The sequence below is a fragment of the Plectropomus leopardus genome, chromosome 13 (assembly GCF_008729295.1).
Source record: "Plectropomus leopardus isolate mb chromosome 13, YSFRI_Pleo_2.0, whole genome shotgun sequence".
NCBI lineage: Eukaryota > Metazoa > Chordata > Actinopteri > Perciformes > Serranidae > Plectropomus > Plectropomus leopardus.
In genome coordinates, this window is record NC_056475.1 from 18,479,855 (window position 1) to 18,492,220 (window position 12,366).

The following is a 12,366-nucleotide window of genomic DNA, read 5'->3' on the forward strand; positions in this document are numbered from 1 at the left end:
TAGCTAACATTAGCCATGTGATGCTAAAAGTTAGCCCCGTCATTGTGTGAGGACTCTCCCAACTTTCCGCAGCTCAGAGTTACACTCCTGCAGCAGCAGCTACAACTCATATCAACTATCAACTCATGTAGTGAAGTGGAGCGCAACCGGTGTATTTGATCGAGCAGGCAGTTTGCCAAGATGCCACCAAAATGTGCAAAAGTACAACTAAAGCACACGCCACACCATTCACATTAGTGGTATCAGATGAAGTGGGCAACTATTGGTATCAACATCACTTTAAGCCTACTGGTGTTCAGTATCACAGTTTTTTAAAATAATACCCAGCCCTATTTACAACTGTCCTTGGCTCTCTTGCACACAATATAAAACACTTAAACTAAATGCTCACAGTTGCAGGCCACCGTAAACCTGTTGCATTTACAGTTTATATCCACGTGTGTGAAAAGATGGAGGTTTCAAATCTTTCCCCCAGCAGCACAGAAGATCCATGCATCAGCACAGTTTTAAGTTCGGCACCCAAGATCAGTGTCACCAATTCAGTATCTGACTAAATGTCTACCCTTGTGTTCCTGAGTTATGACATTGAGTAATGACCAGAAAAGTGTTTTTGTAGAACATCATGATGTAGAAGTGAAGTTGACCTTTCACCTTGTCGATACAAAATGTCACTTCATCATTAGTAGACATCTGTGTAAAATTGTGTCATAACTAGCTAATTAATGCTTGAGTTTTGGCTAAAAACATGTTTTGTAAGGTCACAGTGACCTTGACCTTTGACCACCAAATTCTAATAAGTTCATACTTAAAGCCAGGAGAACATCTGTGGCAAATTTGAGAAAACTCCCTCAAGGCCTTCTTGAGTCCTTGTGTCCACAAGAATATGATTGACGCAAGGTCACAGTGACCTTGTTGTCTGTTGTTGTTTGTTAAAGACAAGGTCATTAACATTCTCTGGTGACGGCTACACAAACTGCACTCATTACAAACATTTTTGTTTTGGCTTCCCATGGCCTGTTTAACATTAAATGCATCTTCAAGGAACACTATGCAATAGAATTGTATTGCATCCATCGATCTGGTGTACAAGTACATTTATATACATCTAAATAAGCAAAATGCCCCCTATGAGTTTCATGTGTCCAAATTAACGAGTGATATCTGTGGATGGTTTTGATTTATTTTTCTACTCACCACTGAGTGGCGCTAAAGGAGGACTACAGAATGATAATATGATGAGTGCCTGCCCTCTAGTGGGTTTATGTGTACAGTGCAAAGCTGTACCATGCATGACACTCAGGTATTAATCTGTGACAGCATCACATGGTCTACTATTGTTGCTCCATAAACTGCATTAGGTTATTTCTTGTTTCTTGTGCTCAGTTCAAGAGTACATTCTTTCTTGTACATGTCATCTCATTTGCCATGTTTTCATTTCTGTAGATCTGCATGTTTGTATCATTTATAGCACTTATCCCTAAAGTTTCTTTGACCTCACAATTTAAAAACATCAACCTCATGCTGAGAGGAGATAATGGATCAAACTGGATTCTCTGATTTTAGTCTTGGGAGTTAAATCACATCCTCCATCTATGGATGTAGATTTTTCGGGACACATGGGAAACGTCCCTGTCAATATTAAGAACATGTGCATTGCCCCCTCCCCCATCCCCCCCGAAAAACTGAAAGTAGCATTGGACTTTTATTTTGACCAAAGTAAAGACACCTGCACCATAATTTGATGCACAAAATGCACAAATTGGTTGATAAAAAACACCAGAATTCAGGAGATTAAGTGTTTGATGCCCAGATTTTCTAGCTGAAGCTCCCCAAAACCTCCGTTTCATATGTGTCCTCCCCAATGTTGGCATTAACTAAATCCTTTATATAAGTAAATCTCTCACATTCTCATTCACCCTACTGTTGAAACCATCATATGCCCTAAAACCTTTGAGATTTCACTGGTGTGTGATCACCTTTTGTTGAAAGGCAGAAATGAAATTGTAAATAAGACGGGAGAAAATGTTAGTTCTTCATTACTTTGGCCACGCGAATACATCACTTCTGGTTTATTTTCATCTGCCTCACAATGTATTGAATCCAAATCATCTTGATCTCAACGCCAGATAAAAAAGGTGACAAAATATGTCATTCTTCTAATTTTAATAGAAATGGCCGATGCTTAGCTCATTAGCTATTACAGATGTCATCCAATTTAATATATTTGCAAGAGACTGAAACCTTACAGTTATCTATAGCTGCTAACAATAAAACAGTAACATAGCAGACACTGTGACTTGGTGAGTCATCGTGTTTCTTTTTGGTTTACGTATTTCAAATGTAATCCACTAATCCAGTGAAATACAAAAGCAAAACACTAGATGGTGCAAGCCTCCCTTATGTACACTCCTCAATTCATTTTCAGTCTTTGTGAGTCTTATTTGCCTCTTTTTGTCGAGGCTCATTACATCTAAACTGTCAAACTGTATTTCACCAAGCTTGAACTTTGCAATATCTCTGCACAAAATGGATGTAAGCTGACCAATTTTTCTAATGCTCTACATGGATTTTAATGTAAGTGATTGTAAAATAAGAGTGCAGTGTGACTGCTCCCACCAGAGACCGGACATATCAAGTACATAAGCTGAAAAATTAAAAGAAAATAAAAAGACAGTCCTATGCAGGGAAACTAAAGCAGAGCAGTAATTAACAATATAGAAAGACAGGAGATAGAATGGGTTTATTAAAAAGTGTAGATATTTATACATTTATGGAAAAACTGTATTTCGTATTATCATAATTACATATTTAAAATTACATTACAGAATAATTATTAATTTTTAAGCACTTTTTACCTGTTTTTTGTTTTTCATTTTCGTTTTGTTTTGTTGTTTTTCAAGTAATTTTCTGGTATTTATTTAACTAATTTCTTGCCAACTTTTGGGCAATATTTTTTCTTTCATTGCTCATTGTCTCCTTCGCATACTTTTGATAGAAATCAGGCCAAATTGCTTAGGTTTCAAAGAGTTAAACTTCTATCTATTACATTATATTTTTATATCAACATATATTTGCTGAAGTGCTGTAAAATACAAAAACAAATAGCTACTGTTGTTGGAGACACTCTCAGAGATAGACAGAGGAGGTCACTGTTGTACCTGCTCTTTAAGACAATGACAATAAAGTTTGTTCAGAACAGAGCTGCAGATGGTTTGGTATTTTTCCCAGAAATAATTATTTAAAAAAAAAAAAAGCCTGCAGTCACAGCAATTCACTATATTGGAAATCCCTGATTTTATTTTGTACATAAGATTATTGTCTAAGGATGAATGAATATAATTGTATCAACTTAATGAAAACACACAATTGTCTTTTGTAACACCCTTAATGGGTCATTAAAGAGTTCACCTTTTTTGATGAGGTTATGTAGTTGATCCTATATCTTTTGCTAAGCCTCTTAATAGAGTTCAGCACTTCTTCTGTCTTTAAAGAGTATATTATAGGATTGAGCAAACTGGTATGGTGTGTGTCAAAGAGGAGTTTATGATCCTCGCATTGGGATGGATGGAGGAGGCCAGTGAAGCTACGTTGGTACCCACAAGTGGTAGATAGAAAAGAGCCACAAGAATCAGATGAGAAGTGCACGTTTTAAATGCTTTGAGTCGTTCCTCTCCTGATGCAATCCTGCTCAGTGCTATGGAAATGCAAACATATGTCAATGCTATTAAAACAAGAGGAATACAGATGATAATAGTGATAGCGGTAACTGAGAGTATGAGGTTTAAAGATGTGTCATTACAGGCCAGATGATATACTGGTCCATGATCACAGAAAAAGCTCTTTACGATCAAAGATCCACAGAAGGAGAGACGATCAATAAGCTTAACAATGAATAACAAAAAACTAAAATAAAAAGGCCCACGCAAACAGCAGCATTGCAGCAATAGCTGATTTAGTCACAATACTATGATACCTTAGAGGAAAGCAAATTGCCATAAATCTGTCAAATGCCATCGTGACAAGCGTCCATGACTGCAAACTTGCAAAGAATAAAACAAAGAACATATAACTTAAGCATGCCTCATAAACAATGTATCTCCTGTCAAACAAAAATGTGTCCAAGAGTTTTGGGATAAGAGCCGTGCTCCCACACAAATCTGTCAAAGCCAGGTTAAACACAATCATGTATTTAGGAGTATGAAGAGTCTTGACCACGTAAATAAGTGAGAGAAGGAGGCTATTCCCAAGAACAGTCATGATGTAGACGAAACACATAAAAACATAGAAATACTTCACATGAGGGATGTTATTAAACCCACTAATATAGAACTTTGCAGGACGAACAAATGTTGAATTAAATATGGTAGCAGCTCTCTCCTCTTCTGCCGTCATTACGAGTGTCTGTTTCCTTAGATGTACAAGGAAAAAAATCAAGCGTATTTCTAGTTTTCTTTTTAGCAAAAGGGCAATTCAAAGTGCTTCGCATACAAAGTGCAAAAGAAACAGTCACTAAAGAGCCAATAGAACAGGAAATAAAAACAAACTAGAATAAAAAAAATGCATGAATAAAATTTAAAGTGCAGTGCAAGAAATGATTACTTATAATAATGATTTGATTTAATAAAAGGAAGTAGCAAACAGAAAATTAAGAATATATAATGTTGGTTGACGCAGTTGATTGATCAGTGACCAAACTCAAGTCAGACAACATCAAGTGTGCAGTGCACCGAAGTGAGCTGTACTGCGAGAGACCTGATATTTATATTTCACCACTTTCACCGTGGAACAGTGGAACTACAGGAGGATGTGTCATATGATTATTCAGTGTTAAACTGTCTAATAGTTTATGTCATGAATGTGCTGATGCAATCACCTCAGTTAACTACTGTCTCCAGGATAAAGTTTTAAAGATACTCTATTTATCTGCCTAACTCAAACCTTGGTACCTCAGTTGTATAAGGCAACAAGCAAGGTGAATGTGTCTACTCATCCCTGTGCATTTCTGTGAGGTGTTTATTAAATGGAAATCATCAAAATCATAACACAGTGCTACCATCTCCGAGGGACCTTCTGAATTACAGAAATTCCTTCAACAGTGGAAAATACATACCATGACTGAAGTATTCAAACTTCACCATGTTGGACACTAGCAAGAGAGCACAATGCAAAGTGCCAAACCGACATTGAACAACATGAAAGTGCTCATCTGCCACAGTCATTTTTCAATTAGCATAAATGCAAATGAAAATGATAATTCAGCATGCTTACATGCTCACGGTGACATGCCAACATGCTCATGTTTAGCAAGTCTATGGTTAAGCATGTTTAACATAGGCCATCAGTTTGGAATTGAAATTTTAAATTTCATTTAAATATGGGGAAAAAATACAGTCTAAGCAGAACAAATCATTTGTATTAGTTTGCCTCATGATCTAACAAAGGGCTCACTTACAACTCACTAACAGTTTGACCTATTGTATCCCCCAGAACTGAAGTGATGTAAAATTGTTGGTTATATGGGTCACATTCAAGTTAATATAAATTAACTATGTGTGAGATCAAATTTGTCTTAAATTCATTTTGTGAAAAACTGGCAGCCCAAGCATGTCAAACATCTTAGTTAGAGGTATTGGCAATGCAACATAGACAACTTGCAATCTTTGCCTCAGACGTATCCTGAATACACAGTTATATTTCCATCGCTGCATGCCGTTTTAAGGATTTGTCTGGATGAGATGCTCACCTACTCATTCGGGATCTCCTGAGGATGAATCCTATGGAGCAATCTCCTGACATAATAGGTTTGTAATGAAATATTTCTGTCAGTTGTATTTGCATTAGTCTGGTACACATTCATGTTCCCCTCAAGATGAACTGTTTGGTGATCACTTAACCTTTCGTCTAGTGCCATCATCGGGACAATACTTAAATTATCAAGTATTTGGTTTTATGACCAAAAACCTGCAAAAGTAATGTGAGTCTCTTCAGACTCAGTTGGACTTTGTGTTTTGTGTTCTAAACAAAGATGGTGAACATGGCATACCTGCCTAATACCAGCATATAGCATTTAGCTCAAGTTACTGCAGCACACAAGTACAGTCTCACCACAGGTAGTGTGGCTGTAGACTCCTAAACCTTGTTTCAGCTTGAAAATTTTAAATTCAGTGGTCAGTATTTTAATGATAAAATAAGCACAGAATTGATAGTATTTGGAATTTGCCAAGCTTTTATAAATAGTACTTAAGTCAATGTGACCTCAAAGATACTTAACATGTTGCTGTTTATTTTTCTGGATAACTGAGGGGGAAGTTTGGTCCGACCCAGCATGTAGTTTAATATTGATAATATTAAATACTGACAAAATTGAATATTTTATTAAAACTAGATGAGCACATTGAGATACACACAATTATCTTAGGGGAGTATCCCAGTTATATGTTGCACAGGTTGGTCCCATTGAGATTAAGAATCTCTTTTTCAAGGGAGACATGGCCAAGACAGTCAGCAGTGAAAACACAAACTTGCAGACAGAGACACAAAGGAGACAAAATACAATTAACAAGCTCTAATATCAGCATTAAAAGGGACCTATCTATCAGTCAAGGTCATGCTCCGGGGGTCATTTGTAAAACCAGGCAGGCTACAACAACATTCTATAGAATCTGCTTCTAACTCCTTCATTTCAGATATAAAGACATCAAAAAGCTCCGTGAGTTTTCTAGTCATTCTGCGACAAATTCCAGGCTGAGGGTGCAAAATACCCAAAAGCCCTTTTCCCAATTTCTGTCGAAGCATTGGGGCAGAGAGCATAAATGCAATTAGTACTGTCCGGTACTTTTCTGCATGATAAAAACAAAGAGCAGACTTGGATATACTATAACACTTATTTTCATTATTGATTAATCCCCCAATTATTTTCTCCATTAACTTTTTTTTTGTTTATAAAATGTCAGATGCACAAAGCAGCCCAAGGAGATGCATTCAGATATGTTGTTTTATTCAACCAACAATGCAAAACCAAAATATATTCAGATTAATATGTACATGACAATGACAAGCATTAAATCATCACAGGTAAGAAGCTGGAATGAGATAGTATTTTGCATTTTTGCTTAAAAAATAACTGAAACAACCAATTATCAAAATCGTTGCAGATTATTTTTCTGTTAATCTATCAGTTAAATAATCAATGAATAATTGTAACTCTGATCTAAATTAAGATAACACTCAAAACCTGGATTCAAATGTATATGTAAACTAACCAAAAGGCTCTGAATGAGAGCTCCAACCTCCAAACACATTATGAAATTATGTGTAATTTCCAAAATATTAAATAGATGTAAAGAGAAGCATGCACTGAATCTTTGTATCAAAAAAAATGTTATGTTGAGGAATTTATAACCAAAACATTCATAACAGACTGAATTTCCTCATTTCACTTTGGGTAGGAGATCATTATGCTACAGTAATAATAATGAAACCATTTTAAGGGAGAGTGCAGTAAGTGACAAGATACCACATAACCATCTCTAAAGGTAAAATTATATTGCTTATAAAACGTATCATTGCTACAAATATACAAAAACAATTATGCTATTATGAACTCGTTAATGTGTCATTATAGCAGTCATAGAGTTCATTATTTGTTGGCTGTGAGATTGACCATACTTGTTCTGCAAAGCTTCTTGATGGAGTTCAGCACTTCTTCTGTCTTTAAAGAGTATATAACAGGATTGAGCAAAGCTGGTATGGTGTGTGTCAAAGTGGAGTTTATAATCCTTGTATTAGGGTGGATGGAGGTGGTGGCTACTGATGCTATGTTGGTGCCCACAAGTGGTAGATAAAAAATAGCAACAAGAATCAGGTGAGAAGTACAGGTTTTAGATGCTTTGAGTCGTTCCTCTCCTAATGCAATCCTGCTCAGTGCTATGGAAATGCAAACATATGTCAATGCTATTAAAACAAGAGGAATACAGATAGCTACAAATGAAAGCAACATATGCCATTATGTTATTTAAAGACGTGTCATTACAAGCCAGGCGATATACTGGGTTATGATCACAGAAAAAACTCTTTACCACCAAAGATCTACAGAAGGAGAGGCGATCAATAAGTCCAACAGTAAATGATACTAGAGCCAATAAAAAGGCCCACGCAAACAGCAGCATTGCAGCAATAGCTGATTTAGTCACAATACTATGATACCTTAGAGGAAAGCAAATTGCTATAAATCTGTCAAATGCCATCGTGACAAGCGTCCATGACTGCAAACTTGCAAAGAATAAAACAAAGAACATATAACTTACTTAAGCATGCCTCATAAACAATGTATCTCCTGTCAAACAAAAATGTGTCCAAGAGTTTTGGGATAAGAGCCGTGCTCCCACAAAAATCTGTCAATGCCAGGTTAAACACAATCATGTATTTAGGAGTACGAAGAGTCTTGACCAGGTAAATAAGTGAGAGAAGGAGGCTATTCCCAAGAACAGTCATGATGTAGACGAAACACATAAAAACATAGAAATACTTCACATGAGGGATGTTGGTAAACCCACACTGATATAGAACTTTGCAGGACGAACAAATGTTGAATTAAATATGGTAGCAGGTCTCTCTTCATGGGTCATTACGAGAATCTGTTTGCCTAGATGTACAAAGAGAAAATAACAGAGTATATAATAAAGGATGGCACAGTTGTTTAATAGGCTTTTTTGTTACCAAACTCACCTCAGACAACATTAAGTGCACAGTATACTGAAATGAGACACCTGATATTAATATCCTGCTCCTTTCACCGAGAGACAGTAGAAATGCAGGAGACTGTGTCACATCAGTGTGTCACAGCCAATCAGTGTGTACCTGTCTCACAGTTTATGTCATCAGATGCAATTACCAACGACAATTACCTGATCATTACCGACAACCAAAGATAAGACATGATGAGTAATAAAATTCCAATGTCACAGATGCAAAGGAGTGACATTTAACTTGACTAACAATGTGTTCAGACTAAATAAAAATGCACATTTGCCTCGGGTGACGCAAATACATGTCTGCGTGAAATGACAGCCTTCAACTTGAGCAAAAACTTTGTGTGAGGCCATATTACAAAGCTTATTAGTGCTGACATTCTCCTGACATCGCTGAGAACCAGGAGGACAAACTTTTGTCATAAATTATAAACAGAAAAATGAAAAAATCAGTGCAAGATGAAAATTCCACAAGTAGAAATACTGCCACATAGTTATATGCCTTTGTACACAAGACACACACACACACACACACACACACACACACACACACACACACACACACAGACACACACACACACACACACACACACACACACACACACACACACACACACCCCTCGGCAACACAGAGAAAGATCTATACAGTCAGCACAGTTTTAAGGTGGGCATTCAATATCAGTGTCACCAACATAGTATCTGACCAAATATCTCCCCTCCTGTTCCTGACTAATGACATTGAGTGACAGCAAGAAAAGTGTTTTTGCAGAACATTATGATGTCACATTTGACCTTTGACCTCTTGGATCTAAAATGTCAGAACGTCATCATTATATCCTATGAGACATAAGTTATGTTTATTTAGTTTATAGTACATTGTATTACGGTTACATTCAGGTTTTTGATTTTGCTGGATTTAAATACATTTTTATAAACACATGATGTCCATTTAATGTTGCACAATAGTGAATGCTGTCAACCCCTGCTGTCAGAACTCCAAATTATCTAAATCTTTACTATTGATACAGTATTTTGCTTATCATTATGATTTTCATTATTAATCATTGTTCCAAACTGATAGTTTGGTGTATTTTATGAGATCCTATTTTTTATTTTAACCTACTCTAATATATTTTATATAAATGTGATAGCCATTTAATACATTTAAACACCAATTCCCAACAATCACTCAAAGGACAACAGTGGCAAGTGATTTTGGTATCACTTATCACAATCCACCAGAATTTACAGGGCTTCTTATTCAACATGGCGAATAACATTACAGAGAGACTCTCATGTTCATCAGTGTGAATACTCCCATTGTTAAAGATATTGTTTAATTTATTGTGTTTTGTTTTTATTGTGTACAGCCCTTTAGTCTTGTTTATGATAACATAGAAAGAACATAACATTTGTAACAATAACCAAGCTATCATTGATTTCAGAAACACAAAACTCAAGCTATTTATATGTTTCTTTAGTTTTTACCAAAGATATGAAGATGAACAGAAAATAAATGTCAAGATACACAGTAGACTGGATACTCCAACAAGGTAACGGGCAGAGACACAAACTGTTTGATCAAAATAACTTGTTTGCTCAATTTTTAATTTCAAGAAGGTAAGACATACATCTCTTTTTAAGCTGTGTCTTTTGCTCCAGGCTTTATGCTTGCAAGTTAAAATTACTTTGTAGAGTAATTTGTGGTGTAATTTCAGTGTAGACAGCTATTATTAACTCCTTTCAGAAGCTGAAAAAAAAAATCAAATAACACATCGGACATTTCGCTTATCAGCACATACGGACAAAAATCATTATCATTATTATATATCCTTTCATCTTTCTTCTAGTTTTACTTTTGAAAACGTATATATATTTATTTAATATATATGTTAATAAAAAAAAATTATAAAAATAATATATATTTTCTAAATGTATATATAAAATATTGTTTGCTGTATTTTAACATTCCTTTGAAAACATTTTCAGTTGCTTTCTTCTTGAATGCAGCTCTCATAACACAGGCAGAAACTCCAGTCTTACCTTAATTCACTGTAAGAGGCGTTTGTAGCCATTACTCTGGGGTGATTTTTAAAAATTGATTTTAATATATGTTACATAATATCTACTTCACTCACAGATTTGTTACGATTAGACAAGTATCATTCAATTCACACCTAAAAACATTTGCATCATGTTAGAAATGATAATTCTACCATTTACAATGGCCATTTCAGAGAAAACACCAAAACTGATGCTGAATAGCATACACAAGTGGTCACTTCATGATTATTTTCTTTACTGTTATTTTGGATTTCCTTTTGAATTTTAACAACTTTTTCACAGATTCTTTGATTTCTTGTGTCTGCAGAACATAAATAATTGGGTTCAACGTGGGAGGAAAGATGGAGGTAACAGACAGGTTTATGATCCTGGCATTTGGATGTATATTTTCCATCAGGGTAAATGTGATTAACAGTGGAATAAAATAGATTGCCACCAAAGAGAGATGAGCTATGCAAGTTTTAAAGGCTTTGAGTGTCTCCTGAACTGTGGCCACTTTAGACAATGTACATCCCAATATATAGGTAACTTAACAAGATAAAAGCAAGTGGAAGCCAAAAAATAAGAACAGGGTACAAACAACTGACGACATAATTGGGGAAATGGTCATTGCACGCAAGTCGGTATATCTGGCCATGGTCACAGAAATAGCTGTTAATTACCACAGATTTACAGAAGGAAAGTCTCGTAAGAAGGCCAACTGCTATGAGTACAGCAATTATAATAAAGACCCAGAAAGAGGCGATCAAAGACAACATGGACCTGTGGGTCACCTTCACATGATAGTGCAGAGGGAAGATGATAGCTATCAGTCTGTCATAGGACAGAGCAACCAGATTAAATGACTGCATCGAAAGGCAGGTGTAGCAGAAAAAAAGGAATGTCAAGCAGTCGTTGTTGGGATGTGGGGATGGTTAAACAGAAAGATGTCAAGAAGCTTCGGCACCAGAGCAGAGCTACCAAACAGGTCCACAAATGCTAAATTTAAAACTGCAACATATTTTGGAGTTCTCAGATTATGATCCAAGTATATTACAGCCATTACAGCTGTGTTTCCCAGCACTGAAACAATATAAACAAAGCAGAGAAAGACACAGTAATGTTTCATTATTGGTATGTTAGATAAACCTCTTATTATAAAATATGCGGGATGCACAAAAGTGATGTTTTTCTCGAGAGCTGAGTTGAATAACTCCATTAAAAACTGTCCACAACGCAAGGATTTATGCCAATAATTGTCCTCTTCTTTGCCTCGGAATCTGCACTGTGCTGTTGTATTCACGTGGAGATTAACTCCCTCTCTCTTTCTGGTGACAGAGCTTTGTCAAGCTTTAAGTGTTTTGACAGGAGCGGCTGTTACGAGAAGCAGTCCTCCTTAGCATTTCTGGTAAATAAGGTCAGTGTCTGTTCCCCAGAGTAAATTGTATGTAATCCTGTAATCATCAGACAAACCCACTTCAAGCCATCTTACTGACTCCAGTTTCCCATCTGCAAATCTAAAGAGCAGCTACTAAAAGACAATTTGTTTTTTAAAATAGTATTTCAGCGAATG

The 12,366-nt window shown here is 36.0% G+C and overlaps 3 protein-coding genes across 3 annotated transcripts; all 3 read right to left on the minus strand.

Moving 5' to 3' along the window:
- Positions 1-3,384: 3,384 nt before the first annotated feature.
- On the minus strand, positions 3,385-4,392 carry LOC121952759 (olfactory receptor 1-like). The gene is given in 3 exon segments (XM_042499586.1): positions 3,385-3,515; positions 3,518-3,914; positions 3,916-4,392. Coding segments are annotated over 3 exon segments (1,005 nt in total).
- Positions 4,393-7,639: 3,247 nt separating this feature from the next.
- Positions 7,640-8,627, minus strand: LOC121952795 (olfactory receptor 146-like). Its single transcript, XM_042499621.1, is given in 4 exon segments — positions 7,640-7,987; positions 7,989-8,297; positions 8,299-8,553; positions 8,556-8,627. Coding segments are annotated over 4 exon segments (984 nt in total).
- A 2,401-nt stretch (positions 8,628-11,028) lies between these two features.
- On the minus strand, positions 11,029-12,012 carry LOC121952760 (olfactory receptor 1-like). Its single transcript, XM_042499587.1, is given in 3 exon segments — positions 11,029-11,322; positions 11,324-11,715; positions 11,718-12,012. Coding segments are annotated over 3 exon segments (981 nt in total).
- Between the last annotated feature and the right edge of the window lie 354 nt (positions 12,013-12,366).